We start from the raw sequence: 22,801 nt of genomic DNA, 5'->3' as shown, positions 1-22,801 counted from the left end.
CACTTATATATACCATTATTTTAAGGACCACAAAATTTAAAAGTTTGCCCAAATTCTGAGTCACAGTTTGTATAATGCTATATGATAGTAGCTTTGGGATTTGATATGATAAAGTCCCTTTCATTACAAATATGTTCTTCATTCTGGGTCAAGGTGAGGTAAAAGGCCAAGAATAAGATTCTCACATAAAGTCTTGAGTTTTGAAGTCTCTAGATGAATGTGTATGTGCATGCTGCAATATGCTGCTGCTCAGCACATTCCCAGAAGTCCTTATTGAGGATCCTGAGAGCACAGTGCTAGCTCCAAGATGATTTGTTAAACGTTGATTCTGCTTTAGTAATTTTTTTCTCTTTGTCCAGTTCTGCCAAGATTGCAACTTCTATTTTTGTTTTGAAAACTTTGTTGTGAGGAGTTTGCAGCCATCTCCCTATTTTCTGTTTCAACTATGTTCAGGGGTAGTTGGTGAGCAGGGTCATGAGAGTGTGGGATCACTGTATAGTTGGATCATGACTCTCAAAAGGGGATGTGACCACTTAGAGCTAGATACTTCTGAGTTTGATTTTTATTTATTCTGTAATCAACTACCTCACTGTGATAGCAATTTCTAGAACACCATATAATACTTTTTTTTTCAATTACATTATTGATAATGATGAAAGTGGGCAGTTGTCTTGAATTTGACTCTAGGAATTAGTTTTGCTACTGTTTTTCTTCTATTTTTTTAAAAAAGATTTTATTTATTTATTCATGAGAGGCACAGAGAGAGGCAGAGACACAGGCAGAGGGAGAGGCAGGCTCCCTTAGGGAAGCCGGATGTGGGACTCGATCCCTGGACCCCGGGATCACAACCTGAGCCAGAGGCAGAGACTCAACCACTGAGCCACCCAGGCATCTCTCTTCTATTCTGTGATACGAAATTTTTATTTTTTATTTTTTTTATTTTTTTATTTTTTATTTTATTTTATTTTTTTTTTTGTGATACGAAATTTTTAATAATTCAAAGAAGGAAACCTTTATCCTTGTCTTATTAGATTTTTTTTTAGGAGTAGGTATTGCATTTTGTCAGATGCTTTTTTAACATCTCGCAATGTAACATGGTTTTTGTAATGTTAGTAGATTTTCTGTGTTGCTCTATCATTATATTCCTTTTTTGTTTTAAAAAAAAAGATTGATTTGAGAGAGAGAGTGTGTGAGAGAGAAAGAGCGATAGATCATGAGCATGGCAGGATGGGGTAGAGGGAGAAACAGACTCCCCAGTGAACAGGAGCCCATTGTGGGGCTTGATCTCAGGACCCTGGGATCATGACCTGAGCGGAAGGCAGATGTTTAACCAACTGAGTCACCCAGATACCCACCATAATTATATTCCTCAAATAAACCCCACACACATCTCATGTGTTAACCTTTTAATATACTATTCCACTTTGCTTGCTAATATTTTAGTTGTGGATTTTTACAGCTACCTCTATAGGGCAGTATTATAATTGCATTTTTGTGCTTTGTTGAGTTTTGATATTACTTTATTGCCTACTTAAGAAGAGTGAAGACTCTTTCCTCAATTCCCTGAGACATTTAAAGTAGTGTGTTTCCTGAAGGCATAAAGTGATTTCTTTTTTAAAACATTCAGAGCTTGATTTTTGTTGTTAGTTTCTTTGAATCTCATTACTGATTTTTTCAGTAGTATCCTAACTATTCCAGCTCTCTGATTCATTGTGAATTACTAGCTGGTTGGTTTTCTTCAAATGCATCCTTCATTGAGGACATATGAAATACCAGACTGTGCTAAGTGCATTGTATAATTTTTATCTCCCAAATTATCAGTTTTGACTCATTATAGATTATAGAACTAAAAGGAAAGTAAAAAAAAATAAAATAAAAGGAAAGTCATTGACTCATTACATTTTTTTCCTCACATTCTAAACTAAGGTTTGTTTTCTTAGGATCTTGTATGAACATGTTTATGCTTTCTGGCTATTCCAGTCCATTTCTATTCTTCAAATACTCTTGACTTTCTTTCCTTTGAATTCACAATTCGATGAACCTGAAATGGCATCTTGTAATTTTTTTTGACCCATCAAAGTCATTCTTGTTGTATATTTGTTTGTATATTTCTTGTGTATCTGAGCACTGTTGATTATGTCTTCTTTTGGTAACATATCCAAGTTCATTTTGGGGAAACACTTCCTACCATACTCATTTTCTTTTTTTAAGTAATTTATTGAGTCGAAATTCACATAACACATAACTAACCACTTTACCACTTTAAAGTGAATAATTCATTTGTACCTAGTGCATTCACAATATTGTGCAACCACCATCTCTGTCTAGTTCTAAAACATTTTCATTACTCTAAAGTAAAACCCCTTCTACGTTAAGCATTAAGCAATTTCTCCCTGATGTGGGACTTGATTGCTAGCCTCTGACAACTACTAACTTTTTTTTTTTTTTTAAATCTCTGTGCATTTGCCAGTTCTGGATGTTTGAAGTAAATAAAATCATACAACATGATTGTATGCCTTTTATGTCTGGTTTCTTCACATAGGGTGCATCAGATCATTATGTTTGTAGCCTTTGGGTAAATACCCAGTAGTGTAATTGCTCTATTTTGTCAAAGTCTTCAGTCAGTGTGGTTCTATTTCATTGCATCTCCTGTTTGTGTTTTTGCTTTTGTTTTACGAAAGCTGTTACTGTGCTATTTCTGTTTTAATGATGTGATGCTAGTCTAATTCTTTTGCCTTTTATTTTTATTTTTTTAAAGATTGTATTTATTCATTCATGAGAGACACACAGAGAGAGGCAGAGACATAGGCAGAGGAGGAGGCAGGCTCTATCCAGGGAGCCCAATGCCGGGACTTGATCCCAGAATCCTGGGATCGCTCCCTGAGCCAAAGGCAGACCCTCAACCACTGAGCCACCCAGATGCCCCTCTTTTGCCTTTAAAATTATTGGATCTTTTTGCCTGGAGGTCTTTTTAAAAAAATATTTTATTTATTTATTCATGAGAGACACAGAGAGGGAGGCAGAGACACAGGCAGAGAGAGAAGCAGGCTCCACGCAGGGAGCCCAACACCGGACTTGATCCTGGGATCCCAGGACCACGCCCTGGGCTGAAGGCAGGCACTAAACCGCTGAGCCATCCAGGGATTCCCTTGCCTGGAAGTCTTGAGGATTTTTATCTTTATCTTTGAAATCTAGTAGTTTTACTAGGTTAATATTTTGGAACTGATTGTTCTGGGTTAATTTTCCCAGGATCTTTGTGAGCCGTTACTGTGTTGATTTAGATTTTTTTCTATTTTTGGCAAAATTTCTTGGCTTGTAACTTTAAAACCAGAGCGCTCATGCGCTCGCTCGCTCGCTCTCTCTCCCTCTCAAAAACATCTTCAGGTAATCAGTAGTACATAAAGCGCTTTACCTGTCTTCTGTTTCTGCTAATTTCTCTCCAACTCTTGATTTTCTTAATGTCATTTTAATTTTCATAGTTGTTTCTGTGCTTTTTTCTTTTTTACTTGCCATTACTTTTTATTCGAGTCTACTCTTCCTTAGCACTTTGTAATTCATTCTTCATTTCTGGGAATTTTGTCTTTTTCTGCCATTTCTTTTTTGAATAGAGTCAACTTTTCTCCTTTCTTTCCCTCCTTTCTCTTCTATTCTTTTCCCTTTTTTGGTCTTTTTTTTTTTTTTTTTTGATGGTTTGTTTCTGCTTACTTTTTAAATTTCCAACTCAAAGTTTTTTGTATCTTCTAATGATTCAGTGTGTTTAATTTTGTCTAGATTATTAACTTTCATTTTCTTCTGTTTTGTTGTCATATGGAAGATTTCTTTCAGCTATATGTGAAATTTTCTCTCCTGATTTTCTACAGTAGCTCTGTATGGACTTTTCTCTTGTTCATTTTTATGGCATTGGGTGTTTTATAATATTCTTAATTTAATGGCACTCTTCTGTCAACATAGCAAAGTCAAAGTACTTTAGAAGGGTTTTAGTTTAGTTTTTTCATGAAGTGTTGCTAATATTTCCAATTTTATGGTTCTCTTTTGTCTCTCAGAATCCTAAACATTTCCTCTTTTTTCTTTCACTACCCCGTTGCCAAAAGATGCTTCTCTCTTCGTGTTTGTTTTTTTTCCCCTCCTGTCTGCATTTTCAGGAGTGCTTACTTAATTACCCCGTCTTTATATTTTATTATTTTTTTTTTTGCTTTTTAAAATATTTTATTTATTAGAGAGTGTGCATGAGAGAGAGCATGAGCAGTGGCGAAGGGGAGTGGAAGGGGGAGAAGCAGATTCTCTCTTGAGCAGGGAGCTGGATGCAGGACCTGATCTCAGGATGCTTGGATCACAACCTGAGACGAAGACAGACACTTAACCGACTCAGTCACCCAGGCACCCGTATTTTTTTTTTTAAGTAGGCTCCATATCCAGTATGGGGTTTGAACTCACAACCCTGAGGTCAAGACCTGAGCTAATATCAAGAGTTGGACTCTTAACTAACTGAGCTACTCAGGCACCCCTCCCTCCTCTACACAGTGTTTAATAAATAATTACTAAATGAAGAGGGAAGAGGCTTATATGTTGTTTTCTCCTTCCCAAGTATATACTTTCTGAGTATCTAATGAAGGTAATTAAGCATAGTAATCAAAATCTTGAGAAGGGAAGTGTAATTAGATTTTATATTTAGAATTTAAATTTTTTTTTTTTTTAATGATAGTCACACACACACAGAGAGAGAGAGAGAGAGGCAGAGACACAGGCAGAGGGAGAAGCAGGTTCCATGCACCGGGAGCCCGATGTGGGATTCGATCCTGGGTCTCCAGGATCGCGCCCTGGGCCAAAGGCAGGCGCCAAACCGCTGCGCCACCCAGGGATCCCTATATTTAGAATTTAATAGGGCATACTGAGAAATAGGAAACTCCTTTTAATTAGTTTAGGATTACTATCACTTGTTCTTTCTTAAAGATTGCCTATATCATGAGAATAAAGTGTCCTTCAGTATTTGAGGATGTTTTTCTAGTAGCAGTTGTTAAGACTTCTATTCTTCAAACTAAGTCCCCACCTCCCCTGCAGTAATTTATGTTGAAAATTTTAAACATATGGCAAAGTTGAAAGATCCTCAAATAAACAGACATACTTACCACTGAGATTCTACCATTAATCTTTTAATATTTTTGTTTTATCACATACCTATTGATATATATATGGGTATATATAAAGATATATTACATATCAATGCAACTTATTTTTTGTTGTATTTCAAAATAAACTACAGACATCAGTATACTTACCCCTCCCCCAAATTTATTTCAATATGCATATCAACTAGAGTTCAGTATTTATTGAGGTAAAATTCACATTCAGTGAGATGTAAAAATCTTAAATGTATGTTTACTGAATATGATAAATGCATGTACCTGGGTAATTCAATAATAATCACCTCAGGAAGTTCCTTCATGCTCCTTCCTAGTTTAATCATGCTCTCACCTCTGGGGCAACCATATTTTTATTTAAGCCTTTTAATGGACAAATGTTTTCTTTTGGGTAAACCCCTAGGAAAAAGATTGTTGGGTCATTGAGTAGAGATTAGTTTTAGTTTCATAAGAAAACTATTAGTTTAGTTTTATAAGAAACATTCAGTGATTGTTCCTTTTAGAGAGTTTTGGCTCCTTTACATACTTGCTAACATTTGGTACTGTTAGCCTTAAACAAATTTTACCCATGCTTCTGGAATTGTAATCGTATCTCTTTGTGTTTTTAATGTGTGTTTTCTGATTAATAGTGATTTTGAGCACTTGTGCTTATTGGCCATTCATATATCTTTGGTGAAGTTTTGTTCAGTCTTTTGACTATTTTAAAAATTAAATTGTCTTTTTGTTATTGAGTTGTAGGAGTTCTTTATGTATCTTGGATGCCAGTCTTTTGTGGGTTATATGTTTTGTGAATATTTTATCCCATAGAACTTAATTTTTAAATAATTAAAAAAAACACAAATACTTATGGATTATTTGCTATATGTTGGAAGACAGCAGTAAACAAAATAGACAAAAATATTTCTCCCCTTTTGGAATCACTTTGGTTCCTCCATACAGCCAGGGAGACTGATATGAAGGCTTCTTCAGTGATCCAAGAGATGATGATGATGGCTTGAGGCAGGGTATTAGCAATGAAGGGAGTGAGAACTGTTTGGATCCTGGATGTATTTGAAAATAGTGCTGACTGATTTGGAGTGTAAGAGAGGGAGGAATCAATGGTGACTCCCAAGGTTTTTGGCCAGAGGAGCTAGAAGAATAGAGTTGCCATTTATTTTTTTTTTATTTTTTTATTTTTTTTGGTCAACACCTTTTATTTATTTATGGTTGTTGTTCCAGTATAGTTGACAATGTTTCATTAATTTCAGTGATTCAATAACTCTATACATTATGCAGTGCTCACCACAAATGGAGCTACCACCTGTCACCATACAATGCCATTATAGTACCATTCACTATATTCACTATGCTGTGCCATTTATTGAGATGAGGAAATCTACAGGAGGAATAGGTTTTAGTGGGGGTGGTAGTAGTGATGGATTAGGAATTCAGTTTTGAATATGTTGAGATGCCTGTTGGGTATCTGTATGGATATCTGTATGGGTAGGTCAGGTGGGCAATTGTATATATGAGTATGGAGTTCAGAGAAAAGATTGGAGTTGGAAGTATGAATTTGGGGTCATCAGCATGTACTGAAGATAAAAGGTACACAAATCAGGATGCCTGGGTGGCTCAGCAGTTGAGCATCTGCCTTTGGCCCAGGGCATGATCCCGGGATTCAGAATCGAGTCGCACCTCAGGCTCCTTGCTGGGAGCCAGCTTCTCCCTCAGCCTGTGTCTCTGCCTGCCTCTCTCTCAATCTCTCTCTCTCTCTCTCTCTCTCACTCACTGTGTCTCTCATGAATAAATAAATAAAAATCTTTTTTAAAAAAGTACACATCATAAATTTTTAAAATAAACTTTATTTGGGGGGTAATTTTATATTTACGCAAAAGTTACAAAGATTGTACATAGTTCCCATATGCGTCCTTCACCCATTTTTTCCTTAATATTAGCATCTTATATAACTATAGGACATTTATCAAAGTTAAACTACTAATGTTGGTTACATTTCTGTTAACTGCAGTTCAGACTTTGTTTCACCAGTTTGAAATCGCTAATTGTAAATGTAAGATAGAAGTTCAGAAACATTTTGCAAATCATCTGCATAAGTTTTTGACTGCTTTTTCATCTTCCTTTATAGAACTAATGGCTGAAGAGTAAACCGACATGGCAACTATGGTTCCACCAGTGAAACTGAAATGGCTTGAACACCTCAACAGCTCCTGGATTACAGAGGACAGTGAATCTATTGCTACAAGAGAGGGAGTTGCTGTTTTGTATTCTAAACTGGTCAGCAATAAAGAAGTAGTACCTTTGCCCCAACAAGTTTTGTGCCTCAAAGGACCACAGTTGCCAGACTTTGAACGTGAGTCTCTTTCAAGTGATGAGCAGGACCACTATTTGGATGCCCTTCTTAGCAGCCAGCTAGCACTAGCGAAGATGGTATGTTCAGATTCCCCATTTGCTGGGGCGCTTCGGAAAAGACTGCTTGTGCTCCAGCGTGTCTTTTATGCACTTTCTAATAAATACCATGACAAAGGCAAAGTGAAACAGCAGCAGCATTCTCCAGAGAGCAGCTCTGGTTCAGCAGATGTCCATTCTGTTAGTGAACGTCCCCGGTCAAGCACTGATGCACTTATAGAAATGGGTGTTCGAACTGGTCTAAGTTTATTATTTGCACTTCTAAGACAAAGTTGGATGATGCCTGTGTCAGGACCTGGTCTTAGTCTTTGCAACGACGTTATTCATACTGCAATTGAAGTTGTCAGCTCTTTGCCGCCATTATCTTTAGCAAATGAAAGCAAGATTCCTCCGATGGGTTTGGACTGCTTATCACAAGTGACAACCTTTCTTAAAGGAGTAACTATTCCCAATTCTGGGGCAGACACTTTAGGTCGTAGATTAGCTTCTGAGTTGCTACTTGGTTTAGCAGCTCAGCGAGGCTCTTTGCGATATCTTCTTGAATGGATAGAAATGGCTTTGGGGGCTTCAGCGGTTGTAAATTCCATGGAGAAAAGCAAACTGCTATCAAGCCAGGAAGGAATGATCAGCTTTGACTGCTTTATGACTATATTAATGCAGATGAGGCGTTCTTTGGTATGTACTATAAATTTGTATTTTAATCTGTAATAAACCATCTCGTTCTTCTTTCAACTTCTTTTATTTACTTCTCCCTAATACCAGGAATTAGGGAAGAAGAGAGTTTTAACCTTTGTTGAGTACTTACTACTGACCAGATGCTTTTTATGCACTGTCTGATTCAATTACCATGTTACTGTGTGAGGTAGATATTATTTATCCTTATCTTAAGGATGAAGAAACTGTAGTAGTTATCCTAAATTTACATATCTATTTGGCAAACGAATTGGAAGTTAAATACATACCAAGTAAGCACTTATGAGGCAGATGCTATGTTAACTAATTTGACAACCCCAAGTCTGTCTGCAAAGCCTGTTTTTTCTGACTACCGTGTGGCTTTAGTTATCATTTATGTTAAATTGATTCATTTTTGGGATGCTTGGGTGGCCCAACGGTTGAATATCTGCCTTTGGCTCAAGGTGTGATCCTGCTGTTCCGGGATCAAGTCCCACATCGGGCTCCCTGCATGGAGCCTGGTTCTCCCTCTGCCTCTGTCTCTGCCTCTCTCTCTGTTTCTCATGAATAAATAAATAAAATCTTTAAAAAAAAATAGTAAGTAGATTCATTTTTTCCCCATGAAGGCCTACCTTAAATAAATATATTTGTAAATAAATAGGTAAACTATAATAAAGTGGTAAAATATAATAAGCTTATATTATCGTTGTATTTCTAGTTTCCCCTCCACATTGCCTCTTTCATTCCAGGACAAATACACCTTGTCAAAAGGGCTCTCCCTCCAGAGCCTCCATAGTGTACATGGTTAGACCCTATAATATAGTTCCTTATTGTGATGAGGGCACCCTGGAAAACTAGATTGCTTTCTACAGAATTCTGGATCTACTCTGGGGAAGAATCTTGTATATTTTAGTTTGGCTCTCCTAAAGTCACCACAGGCCTATATTAGATTGAATTTACTTAAATCTCAGATTGACTTTAGGGGAAAGAGATGGTTATTAATTGAATTTTATGTTTATTGTTCCTAATTGCAGTAAGTGATAGAGTCTGATGCTCTTGGTCTCCAGAACCCACATTTCTTTCATTTCACAGTGTTATCCGAGAATCAGAAAATAGGTATATCCTCTCCTGGTACGCTGAACTCTAACTTGACCTGATCTTCCCCGCCTTAAGTTTCTCTGCCATTGAACAACTGGGATAAAACTTACCCCCAAGCTAGAAGTTAAAGGGGGAGACACATAACCATCAACGTAGTACATAAGGCCTAGCGAAAATGAGTTCAATCCTTAATTTTTGTTTACTTGTATGATTCCTAGCCTTCACTAATGATACACAATACACAGTAATTGTGTTTGAATGGGAGTTTACAAGATTCTTATTGATATTTAAATAAAAAGGTGGGAAATAATGTCAATGTGTATCTCTGAATTCTAAAAGAATAAACAACAGTAAAAACACCTTTGGTCGTTGATACCAGTAGGTGTTTGTTTACCACCGTGTGCCAAGTACAGTTAGGCACTGAGTTTAAAAGGTAAATGAACTTTGTAGCATCCATGCCCTCAGCCAGCTCACAGTTTAAGGAAAGAGAGATGCACAAGCATTTCAAATTAATGATAATGTGCTATAGTAGAGGTGTGCACAGGGAGGAGGTGATGGGACACAGGAGAACTGGAGGGAAGGGGCAGAAAATGCCTGTGGAGGAAGGATCCCTGAGCTTAGTTGAAAAGTAGGAAGAGTTTGCCTGCAAACATGATGTGTTTGCACACAGCATGTGAGTGTGGGGAGCTGGAGAGGTTTTCAGAGGAGAGGACCAGAGTTTACAAAGTAGCCAAGGTGTAGGAAAGCAAGCCCCTGGATGTATGGAGTGGAATGGGATGAGGTGAAGCTGCCAAGTAGGCAAGGTCTTATATCTCGTGCTATGGGGTGTTGAGACTTGTTCCTGTGGGCAGTGGGGAGTCATTGAACCAATTTTAAGTAGAAAAACCATATAGCAAGAATATATTCAGTCTTATGTCTTTGTCAGAATATCTTAAAAAGACAAATATGAAAAAATAAAAGGTGTAACATTATTTTTGATGGTAGTTGCTTAAGAGGGAGGTAATTATTATTTTTTTTTAAATTAATTTTTATTGGTGTTCTATTTACCAACATACAGAAAAACACCCAGTGCTCATCCCGTCAAGTGTCCGCCTCAGTGCCCGTCACCCATTCCCCTCCACCCCCCCGCCCTCCTCCCCATCCACCACCCCTAGTTCGTTAAGAGGGAGGTAATTAGATGAAGACCTATAAAACCATGAATTTATGTTATTTGAATTTCCACTTATCTTTAGACTATCAAAATTCCTATGGTAACAGTGTATAAAGTTATACATTTAATGTACTATATTTTCCAAAATTTAGTTTCTTTAAAAATAACTATGTATAGTATTGTTATCTTATTTTCATTAAGAATTCTGTACAGAATGGGTTTTAGAGATATCTTTAATCCTTACTGACTGGGTATAGAGTAGTCTCACCCTTAATTACATTATCCCCCCTTACCCTTGGGGATTATATTCCAAGACTCCCAATAGAAGCCTGAAACAGCAGATAGTACCAAACCTTATATGTACTATGGTTTTTCTTATACATACGTACCCTATGATAAAGTTTAAGTTAGGCACAATAAGAGATTAACAACAACAGTAATAGAATAGAACAATATAACAATATACTGTAATACAAGTTATTTAAATGTGGTTTCTCTTTCAAAATATCTTATTGTACTGCACTTATCCGTCTTGTGATGATGTGAGATGATAAAATGCTGATGAGATAAAGATGAAATGAGGTGAATGAATAGATATTGTGACTTAATGTTAAGTCAGTTGACCTTCTGACTATATGTCAGAAAGAGGAACATCTTCTGGACTGTTACTGACCTTGGGTAGCTGCAACCACACAAAGTGGAACTGTGGATGGGGGGATGGGGGAGTACAATATTGCCTATATTGGGAAGAATAGAAATCAGTGACAGTATTTGAAGGATGTGTTATTCATTTGGTATTTTTAAGTTTAGCAAGAATTTATTAGATTTCTTGTTTTTTCTTCCTCAGGGTACATGATGCAAATTAATAATTGCTGCTACTAGTTTTGAGTTCTTATGTATGTTAGAAACTGTGCTAAGCATGTTTTATCCATAACTCTAATTTTCTCAACAGCCCTAAGTAATACCAGCATTATTCCTGCCTAAGGATAAGGAGACTTATCCTTCATTCACATAGCCAGTAAGTAATGGAGCCTGGATTTAAACTCAGATCAGTCTGTCACTGAAAACTTCATGTACTTTTCAACACTTTCCTCCATACTGTAGAAAGGCATAAAGAAGGGGATTATGATGGCTCTGGTACCAGCTCCTAGGAAAATACTACGGGCTGTTGTTTCTCATCTATTTTTGATTTGGTGATTACTAGAGATGGCTTTTACAATTGGGTTTTTCTCAGAAGTACTGTGCAGCTAATTATGGAATTGATAAGAGTTTGTACCCCTGAGTATTTGCTGGTATGTGGCAACACCTTGTATGTCTAGGTACTAGTTAATTTTGAACACTCACCTTCTGGTATGACCTGCAAGTAGTCTTACTACTCAAAAAGTGAGCCTCAGCAGCATCGGTATATCCTGGGTGTTTGTTAGAATTGCAGAACCTTAGGCCCTATATTTATTTACTGAATTGGAATCTGTATTTTAACAGTCTCTAAATAATTTATGTCCATATTAAAATTTGAGAAGCACCACGTTAAATAAAAAGAAAAATTGATTTGGCAGCAGAGATTAGTACCTGATAAACTTGCCATAAATTAAATAGCTACTACCATTTTCATTTGTTTTATTTCTTAGGAATCATGTTAATTAAAATAGTTTGAGTTGATGAAATCATATAATCTTAGATGGGATCTTATGGGGCATCTAGGCCAACTTCCCTTCCATAGTAGATACGCTTTTCTGTGGTATATCTGCCAGTTTATCATCTAGAATATAAATATTTTTACAGTATAGTATCCATTGAAATTAAGCCATGGGTGAAAATATCACAATTAGAGGGTTGCTAAATCAAAGGAGGAACTTGATATTTGTAATCTAAAGATTTAAGGATTTAGGAATTTGAAGGATCAGAGAGATCAAATTCACTTTCTGGTTTGTCATTTTTTGGTGACAGAATGATTTCTGGTCACAGCCTTGGGCTCTACTCTGGAGAGTCCCAGAGAGGTGCTCTGATTCCTTAGCTGTAATAGGTAAAAGATGCATTATTTCTAGCGTAGTCAGGTGGCTACATGAACTGATTTGTGGACTTTAGTTTTGCTGAAACTAAGAAGGGAGGAACAGACTTTCTGCTGCTCTGGCAAAGGTCATCACTCAAGCTGGCTATGTTCTACTTGCTTGTATCCTCATGGACAGGTGGGCAAGGAAGCCCGGAGAGTAGAATATTTCCTGGGGCCTCACTTACTGGGTATTGGCCACCCAAAGAATATCTAATTGGCAAAATTCTGCCTCTGTGTTTGTTTCTGGGTCAAGCCCACTATTGAATAAACAATCATTAAAGAATTAACACTTAATGTACTGTATCATTCTATAGCTCCATCTTTGTAATGCTTCTGTGTAAAAGTTGGTTTCATGACCTAATGTTAGGATTTGATCTTAGCATAATCATATAAACAATTCCGCAGATATTTTTATGGAATATTTAAGTGATTTTTAATACATGTGTTTCTCTCTTTCTGAAACTGTAGGGTTCATCTGCTGATCGGACTCAGTGGAGGGAACCAACCAGAACATCTGATGGCTTGTGCTCCCTCTATGAGGCAGCTTTGTGTCTCTTTGAAGAGGTATGTAAATAATCATGGCTTTTACATGAAAAGCTACTTTGTCTTAAAGTGCTATAGCTTGTATTTATCCCTTAAATATAATCATTCAGTGTTTGGAAAGGTTGCAGAAAAAAGCATCAGTGGTTGTCTCTAAAAATGGAGCTAGGGTGTCTGTTATAAGGAATGGGAAGGAGACGTACTTTTTAATGTATACCTTTTTATTCATTTTGAACTTTGTATCATGTGCAGGTAACTTTAAAAATTTATTAAATAAAAACAGATACAGAGAGACATACAAACAAACGTCAGGCTTAACGAATTATTACAAAATAAATATTCTCTTAATCTGTATCCAGGGAAAGGAGATAAAACTACCACCCACTCTAAATGGCTTTTTCATGTCCTAGTTTAACCTGTGTCTTCCTCCCCTAAGCAGCCTTTCTCCTGACTTTTAGAGTAATCCCTTCCTTGCATTTATTGCTGTGTCACCCAAGTGTGTATCCCTATACACTATAGTGCAGTCTTGCCTATTTAAAAAAAACAAAAAACAAAACCCAGATGTCTTTCAGATCTCTCAATCCAGAGATACCCCTCCATTTTTTTCTTTATCTTCAGTGTTTTTGTTCAGGAACCTGGGATTTTTACTGATTGATTACTCATAATGCAGTTCACTATGTCCTATTTATTTCCTGCAAATTGACAGGTGGATCCAGAGGCTTGACCTGAGGATTGATGGGTCCTAGGTTTGATCACTTTGGCATGACCATACATGATGTTGTGGTGTTAGCAACTCTTGATGCTTAATGACTACATTTATTAATTCATTGGTGGTTGGTTGTAAATTGTGATAGTTTAATTGTATCATTTCTCTTTCATTTATTCATTAGAATTTTTTTTAAAAGATATTATTCATTCATGAGAGAGACAGAGTGAGGCAGAGACATAGGCAGAGGGAGAAGCAGGCTCCCTGCGGGGAGTTTGATGGTGGAACTCGATCCCAGAACCCTGGGATCATGACCTGAGCCAAAGGCAGATGCTCAACCACTGAGGCACCTTAGTGCCCTTCATTGGATTGTTTTTATAAAGATTATTCCCGTACCAACTATTTGGTTACTCTGCTTCAGTTCATATAAGAAAGGCTGAATAAATGGTTAACTGTGTCTATATCCAGGTTTTAAAAGTTTTAACACTGATTTTATATATTAATGTTCAGTTTAATAAATTGATCTGTTGTCTTCCAAAGTAGACCAGTTAATTTCACTTGAAAAATATCATTATGAACCCATAGACTTAAACGTGTTTGAGTTTTAACCCATTAAATAACTATCTGTAGTGGAGCTCATACTGTTTCATTTTTGGCCAATAGTCTTTTAAGATAGTAGTCTCTTCAGGGTAGTTCCTAAGTTTTTTTTTGTTGTTGTTGTTTTGTTTTGTTTTTTTAAGATGTATTATTTGAGAAAGGGTGTGTGCAAGCAGGGGCAGAAGGAGGGGAGAGAGAGAATCTTAAGCAAACTCCGCTGAGTGCAGAGTCCTACCCAGGTCTCAATCCCACAACCCTGAGATCATTACCTGAGCTGAAACCATGAGTTGGATACTTAATTGGCTGAGCCATCCAGGCACCCTCTTAAGTTCTTTTGATATAGGCCTAATAATCTTTCATAGCTTTCTTGCTTTTTGACATGTCATATTATTCCAGATTCATCTTGTACATTTCTTGCTTTAGATCTAGAATCAGCTAGCTGTTTCTTCAAAAAGCTCTGGTTACTTTTAGCAGGAAATAGTATTTCAGAACCATAATCAGGGTGCTAAATAGGTTCATCACTACTGAGTATTTTGTTTGTAGGCTTTTGTCATGGGCAGAGCTAGGTATGTGTGTGTGTGTTTAAAACTAAAATACCTCATGATTTGATACTAGTACCTTCAGATTCAGGGCCATAGAATTTTTTTTTTATTTGTTATTTATTTATTTATTTATTTATTTATTTATTTATTTATTTATTTCTTTATGGGCCATAGAATTTTTACTTAATGTTTTCTGTATTATGTTTCTCTCTCTCTCTCTTTCTTATTCTTCTTCGTCTTCGTCTTCGTCTTCGTCTTCTTCTAAGATTTTGTTTTGAGGAGAGAGAGAGGGTTCACAAGCAGTGAGGAGAGGAAGAGAAAGAGCAGGCTTCCCACTGAGCAGGGGGCCTGATTCGGGGCTCTATACCAGAACCCCAGGATCATGACCTGAGCTGAAGACAGATGTTTAACCGACTGAGCCACCCAGGCGCCCACTTTTCTCTCTTCTTTCTTCTAAACTAAGAATAGTTATTCTCAAGGATACAAGCATGGTAGAATTAAAATACCCCATAATTACTTACTTGTTTTAATCACTTACTACATATACACACAAACAGCAGTCCTAAAATAAAGCAAATACTATCACTATATGACTACTGAAACATTACATTTTTAATATGTTCTCCTTGTTTTTTATATTTATATTAAACGTACATAGAGCATCATATTCACTTCCTTTTAACCCTCATTTAGTTTTACAAGTAACTACGTATTAATGCTCATAGTCCATCTCTCTATTGATGTCTTTTTCTTCTTTTTGATTGTCTGAAGCTCATTTTCTAGTACTTTCCTCTGTAAAGGCCATTGCAACAAGATTCTCTTAATTCTCACGTGTTAATAATGGCTTTCTCTTTATACTTGGCTCACATGTTCTTTTCTTCTGCTGTTAATCCATTTTTGTTAATCCATGTCCTCTGACATGAACTTTTGCTGTCAAAGTCTGAAGATAATCTGATTTTATTTCCCATAGGAGTTATGTGCTTGTGTTTTTTTGCTGATCTTTCTTTAAACATCAGTAGTTTGCTTGAATATATCTAGCCATAATTCGTTCTGGTTTGATATTATCAGAGATGTGAGAATTTCAGTATATTGTTTCAAATCTTTTTTATCTCAGGAAAGTTTCCCTAAATTATAGTTTTTAGTATTTAAAAATTTTTAAAAATTAAATTGGTTTTAATTTAAACCAATTAAAAATGCATTAAGCCCTAGTAAATAAATGAGCAGAAGTTAGTGGTAAATAAGTGGAAAACCTTTAGTTTGTTGATAATGAAATGTGAAGATAATGCATCCACTTTTATCCCATTTAAGTTTATAAAAAATTAGAAGTGTAATACTTATTATTGGTATGGCTGTAGTGAGACTGGTACTCTCATATAAATGTATTCCTTGATTAGGGTAACTGGGATGGCCACCCTGGGTCCTATCCTTTGTCAGGGTTGTGGGGGCAGCAGGTCAAAAAGTGTGAGTTTTTAAAAAGCATTATGAATGGCAATAGGCTTTACCATTATATTTAGTACAGATGGCAAATGAGCAATGATTTTTACTTTATTTATACATAAAATATACTGCTGGTGATATGTAGTAGAACCATTTTGGAAAGCAGTTTTTTTTTTTTTTTTTTTAAAGGATTTACTTATTTATTTATGAGAGACACAGAGAGAGGCAAAGACCACAGGCAAAGCCTGATGTGGGACTTGGTCCCAGGATCCCGGGATCATGTCCTGAGCCAAAGGAAGGCCTATGCTTAACCACTGAGCCACCCAGGCATCCCTGGAAACCAGCTTTTTATAGTATATTTCAAGAATTGTAAGATTATTGTCTTTTGGGAGTATAGTAGCCCATTTCTGAGCCTCTCTATACTTAAGTAACAGAATGTAGTAACAACTATGTTCTTAAAAATGGCTTATATAACAAAAAGAGTTTAAATGTCCTACTTAAAAGAAAAGGGTTAAGTAAATTGGGGTTTTTATATTAGGTGGAAAATTATCAATTCATTCATGAAGATTAGGTAGCCATGGAAAATTTTGCATGACTTTTGTTTCATCACTTTTATATATCCACTGTGATAACTATGTTAAAGAACATATATATGCAAAATTCTGAAAGAATGTACATAAAAAAGATAACATTCATTGTACTAAGGTGATAGGATTATCAATGGGTTTTTTTTTTCCCCTCTACTTCTTCTTTTTTTAAGTAAGCTCTATCCAAATGTGGGACTTGAACTCACAACTCGAAGATCAAGAACTACATGCTTTTCCAACTGAGCCAGCCAGGCACCCCTTCTAAATTGTTTTTTAAGCTTTTTCTTTCTGTAATGCTGTTTGCGCGATAATTATTAGTTTAAAAAGTCTTGATCGTGTGTCTCCTCCTCCCCATTTTACCACCTTAATTAGTATCTTTTGCAGAAGTAGTAGTCTAGTCATCTGTTAAAATTGGGTGTATTGTTCTTAGGTTATTTGACCAGTTGAGAGTTTTAGAAGGAAAATAAACAATAATTTCAGCAATATTTATAAAAATATCTCCATTAAGAACAACTTGCCTACTTATTGCATGTTTTTAATTTAAAACCTATTAGGTTTGCAGAATGGCGTCTGATTACTCAAGAACGTGTGCTAGCCCAGATAGCATTCAGACTGGTGATGCTCCCATTGTCTCAGAAACCTGTGAGGTTTATGTTTGGGGGAGCAACAGCAGCCATCAGTTGGTGGAAGGCACACAGGAGAAAATATTACAGCCCAAACTGGCTCCCAGTTTCTCTGATGCTCAGACGGTGAGTTCTCTGCATATTTTACAAACTGGTAGATGACAGGGTTTGTTATAAGTAGTGTTAAGAGTCTTTTTTAAGTGAGTGACAATCTTATCTAGATTGTTTCTATATACCATGCTGTATTGTTTTTTTCATTTTAATAGGAAAAAAACCATTTTTAGTCCATTTCCCTAACATAGTTCCAGGTTTCAAAAAATTAAATTAGGAGCTGGATTTTTGAAAAGGATCATGAATGACAGCAGACTTACCATTATATTCAATGCAAATGGTAAATAGGACTTAAGTAAAAGCTAAAATTTTTCCTTTGCCAGATTGGCATTTTATTATCTTATTATCACTTTTTTACATTTGTAGCTATTCAGCCAAGCTAGAACTTTCTATTTTATTATTATTTTCATTAAAACTTAGGTCTTTTTCAAATGAGTGGAAAATATATTTTATATGGTCCTTGCCATAATGGAGTCTAAGGAATTTATAGGATAATTTTATTTCTTGCCCTTCACCCACCAATTATAAGAAGAGGCTAAAACATTTTACTTTGTTTTATTGAATCATGACTGGGTACATACCCTGAAGAGATAAAATATACATTAATTTGACAATAAAGTCAACATGAAAAGCTCATTAATAATAGTTTTCTTAATTTTCTGTTTAGTCTCTCTGGAGAATCGTGCCATATTCTGCTTTTAAAGACTTCCTTTTGAACCTCTTTGATAAAACTAGTATTAAATATTATATTTTGATTCTCACAGAAGCATTTTATTTTACTGTTCTGTTTGCTTATAGATTGAAGCTGGACAATACTGCACTTTTGTTATTTCTACGGATGGCTCTGTCAGAGCTTGTGGTAAAGGCAGCTATGGGAGACTGGGCCTTGGAGATTCTAATAATCAGTCCACTTTAAAAAAGCTAACATTTGAACCTCACAGGTCCATTAAAAAGGTTTCATCTTCTAAAGGATCTGATGGTCACACTTTAGCTTTCACCACAGAAGGAGAAGTCTTCAGTTGGGGAGATGGTGATTATGGGAAACTGGGACATGGAAATAGTTCAACACAGAAATATCCCAAGCTTATTCAGGGGCCTCTGCAGGGAAAGGTATGTGCTTTTTTTTTTTTTTGGATTTAAAAATAATTAGATGCACTCTGCTATAAATTATGATATATTTCAGATTTTGATGTATCCTTTCTGAGTTCCCCCACCCCCAAATCCTTTTTATCTTTTGCATATTTCCTTTATCGCTTACAGAACACTTTCACATACATTACTTAATTTTAATTCTTATGACAACTTTTTTTTTTAAGATTTATTTATTTATTTATGATAGACATAGAGAGAGAGAGGGGCAGAGACACAGGCAGAAGGAGAAGCAGGCTGCATGCCAGGAGCCCGATGCGGCACTCGATCCCGGGACTCCAGGATCGCACCCTGGGCCAAAGGCAGGCACCAAACCGCTGAGCCACCCAGGGATCCCCGACAACTTTGTTAAAGTAGTTATTATTCTCATTTCACATAAGGAAACAGAATCATCCACTTCACAAATACTTGTTCAGTATCTTCCAAGTGCCACACGATGTTTTAGGCATTAGACATGCAGCAGTGAACACAACAGACATGGTCCTTGCTCTCATGCAGCTTCTAATCTGTGGATAGAGATAAGTAAGCACACAAAATGATTTCAAATAATAGTAAAAGAAAAAATTGAGTAATGTGGTAGATACTAATTTGGGTGAGGTGTGGTATTATATAATGAGGTCATAAAATTGGAGGAGGTGGCATTTTAATACAAATGAGGCATTTAAAGTGGTTAACTAAGTTTCCTAAGGTCACACACAATTAATTAGCACCATTAGAAACTGAGCCTAGATCTTTTCTTATTTCTATTTTACCCTTCTTTAAAAGAAATGAAGGTATTTTCTTGAACTTTATGCAATTATACAGGTTCTTCCATTTTAAGATTACAGTCTTTCCACAAAAGTTTTTTTGTGTAAGACCCCTTCAAAGTTTAAATTTTTATATTATGCCACAATTGCAAGTGGGACACTTCTCCGTCATGAGAGGTTGTCTGACAAGATTGGCTATCAAATGAGTTTTACTTTATTATAACTTACAGTATTTTAACTTAGACATCAATCCCAAAGCAGTGAGCCTTAGAATGTTCCACTTGACAGAATCATGGGGTACTTGATGAGTTGCTGAATGTGGGGCTCTAAAGATATTTTCAGATAAATACTATTTGAAGTTGTATTTTCCTAGTCTTTCTAGCACCTTCTTTCTTCCTTAATTCCAATTCTTTAAAAATTCTTTTACTTATATTCCTTTTAATGTCCTATTTTTAATGGAAACATTGCCAATTAAGTATAACTTAGTATGAATGTCATAAAGGAAAAATGTTCCAGAAAGTAAATTAATACTTTACAGATAAAAATTTCTGAAGTTTTTAGCATATTATCTAGAATGTATAAGGTTCTCAGTGTTTTTCTTAAAGATTTTATTTATTATTCATTTGAGAGAGAGAGATATTGTACATGAGTAGGGGGAAGGGCAGAGGGAGAAGCAGACTCCCCACTGAGCAGGGAGCCCGATATGGGGGTGACTCATGGCTCAATCCCAAGACCCTGAGATCATGACCTGAGCCAAAGGCAGATGTTTAACTATACATGGTGCTCAGTATTTTTAATTGAATCTAAATTTTGAATTTTTTAAAGTGAGTTTTAATTTTGGGGGATTGTAAAGATGCAGAGTAATTAGTATAGACTTTTTTTTTTTTTTTTTAACTGTTATGATCTCCCGGTTATATATTGTAAACTCTTACTCCCCTGATTCTACTCATCAACTATATAGCTAAATGAGGGTAAAGAGATACTGCTAAGAGTTTAATTAATGTAAGCTTACATACTGCTTAGATCTTTCCACATTGGTAATAGTCACTATGTTTTTGAGAATTACCCTTATTATGTAATGAATTTTTCTTGATTAGCCAGGATTATAGATTTTATATTAACATTGTATTTAAAATTTTTTCATTGTTCCATGAGTGTTTAGCCCCTGCCACTTCTTGGAGTAAAAAGGCTTGATTGGTATTATAATATTCTTGCAAAGTGATTATTAGATTGATGTGTTCAGGGCTCCTACTAACCTTTGCAGTGCCTTTGCATGAATTAAAGAAAGCTATTATCTTCTCTGGGTGGAAGCCAGGCTTCATGGCTTGGCAAACAGAGCAGAGATTGTATTTCAGCACTTTCATAACCCCAGGCACCCTTGTCCTGGGCATAGACTCTACAACTGTACATGGCAACTTCTAGATAAGTTGTAAATATCAGTATCTCTGAAGTCTCTGTGCAAAAGATCAAATATGAACCATATGTTTTAACATATTCATGTTTTTCATCTTTGTGTGCAATGCAGGTAGTTGTTTGTGTGTCTGCTGGGTACAGACATAGTGCTGCTGTCACAGAGGATGGTGAATTGTATACATGGGGTGAAGGAGACTTTGGAAGATTAGGTAAGCTTTTTAAAAATTGAAGTTACAATCACAGAACAATAGAAATGATGGTTACTAGATTTAATAGGCCAAAAATATTGCTTATTTTGTTAGTTTTAGCTCAGAGAAGACAGTTTTATACAAGAAATACCTGGATTCTAGTGCTGAAATTCAAGCTCCAATTAAATCTAGCAAGTATTTACTGAGTACCTATTATGAGCAGATACTGAAGGATTTCATGGACAAGAAAGATACCGTCGTGATCTGAAGTGTGTGAAAACAAATTTACATGAGCATGATACTAGATAGTATTAGACAAGTGCTATGAGAGAAGCATATATAGATTATTCTAATGATTCACTGAAGGGACGGAGTGTCTCAGTTTGAGAGTAGCCTAAAAGATTGGATGAGAAGATAAATACTAGAAATGATTCTGTCTTTCATATTTAATTGCACTTTAAAAATACCTCATTTCTGTCATTAACTCAGAATGTTTATTACAACTGTGAAGTAATGGCCTAAAGAAAAAGAGTTAACATTATTCTTTCTTGTGTGTGTTTTATCCAAGGTCACGGAGACAGTAATAGCCGTAACATTCCAACATTAGTAAAAGACATTAGCAATGTAGGAGAGGTTTCTTGTGGCAGTTCACATACTATTGCTTTGTCTAAAGATGGGAGAACTGTGTGGTCTTTTGGAGGAGGAGATAATGGTATGTAAAAAATTAGTTGATAGCTTTGGGCTTGTTTTGTTGAGATTTCAAAAAAAATTTACTTTCTGTTCTACATAGTTATTGTAGGAAAACTCTATAAAGATGAGTAGAAATTTAAAAAATTTAAATGAACTGTTTCAGCAAATGTTGCTATAGCCATTGTTAAAACTTTCATAGACCTCTAAATATATATTTATATAAATATGTACATATATTTCCACATAGATATCTTTTTTGAAAACCAAAGCAGACCTATATATATATATAAAAGATATCTTAGATATCTTAGATATTTTTGAAAGTATATTTTTGAAATATATATATATATATATGTCTAAGATATTAGATATCTTAGATATCTTAGATATTTTATAACCTGCTGGTTTTTATCTATTGGCATTTTAAAATATCTTTCTATGTCAACAAATAGGGCTCTATGTTTTTCTTTTAAATAGCTCAATGTTTTCCTCTATGTGATTATAATACAACTTAAAAAAAATCAGTTTATTATTGAGTACCTAGATGGTTTCCAAACATTTTTCTGTACCAAAAAGAACCCGATGAATGACTAAATGATAGTTGTGATTGTTTACATATTCACAGCAGTATGAGATTGCTTATTTCCCCATATCTTCCATTAACAACACTGAGTATTAAAATTAAGATTATTTAAAAATAATTTCAGTAGTGAAAATGGTATCATTTAATTAATATTTCCTTGATTCTTAGTGAGGTTGAATTTATATGTTGTTGGCCATTTGTTTTTCTTCTTTAGTGATTTGCCAAGTTTTCTATTTTAATAATGATTGGGTTTGTTCAAAGATTAAAAATAATTAGATATATACACACTCCTTGTGTATAATCTATTTATTACATCAGCAAATTTGAAATTAGAAAATGACCATTAAATGTAGATAAAGAAAAACAATTTTCCATATC

General features: G+C 35.5%; 1 protein-coding gene across 5 annotated transcripts in view; it reads left to right on the top strand.

Annotated features, from left to right (window-relative positions):
* HERC1 (HECT and RLD domain containing E3 ubiquitin protein ligase family member 1) overlaps window positions 1–22,801 on the top strand; it is a 183,025-nt gene that overhangs the window by 33,965 nt on the left and 126,259 nt on the right. For all 5 annotated transcript variants that reach the window (XM_072738754.1, XM_072738751.1, XM_072738753.1 and 2 more), the window contains exons 2-7: window positions 7,261–8,216; window positions 12,980–13,075; window positions 17,475–17,669; window positions 18,453–18,764; window positions 21,075–21,171; window positions 21,719–21,862. In XM_072738754.1, coding sequence (XP_072594855.1) covers window positions 7,287–8,216; window positions 12,980–13,075; window positions 17,475–17,669; window positions 18,453–18,764; window positions 21,075–21,171; window positions 21,719–21,862 — 1,774 coding nt within the window. In that variant the 5' untranslated portion in view covers window positions 7,261–7,286. The remainder of the gene's footprint in view (window positions 1–7,260; window positions 8,217–12,979; window positions 13,076–17,474; window positions 17,670–18,452; window positions 18,765–21,074; window positions 21,172–21,718; window positions 21,863–22,801) is intronic.

Source organism: Vulpes vulpes, chromosome 15 (genome assembly GCF_048418805.1).
Source record: "Vulpes vulpes isolate BD-2025 chromosome 15, VulVul3, whole genome shotgun sequence".
Taxonomy (NCBI): Eukaryota; Metazoa; Chordata; class Mammalia; order Carnivora; family Canidae; genus Vulpes; species Vulpes vulpes.
The sequence above is the reverse complement of the archived record's forward strand: the minus strand, read 5'-3'. Positions and strand labels throughout refer to the sequence as shown.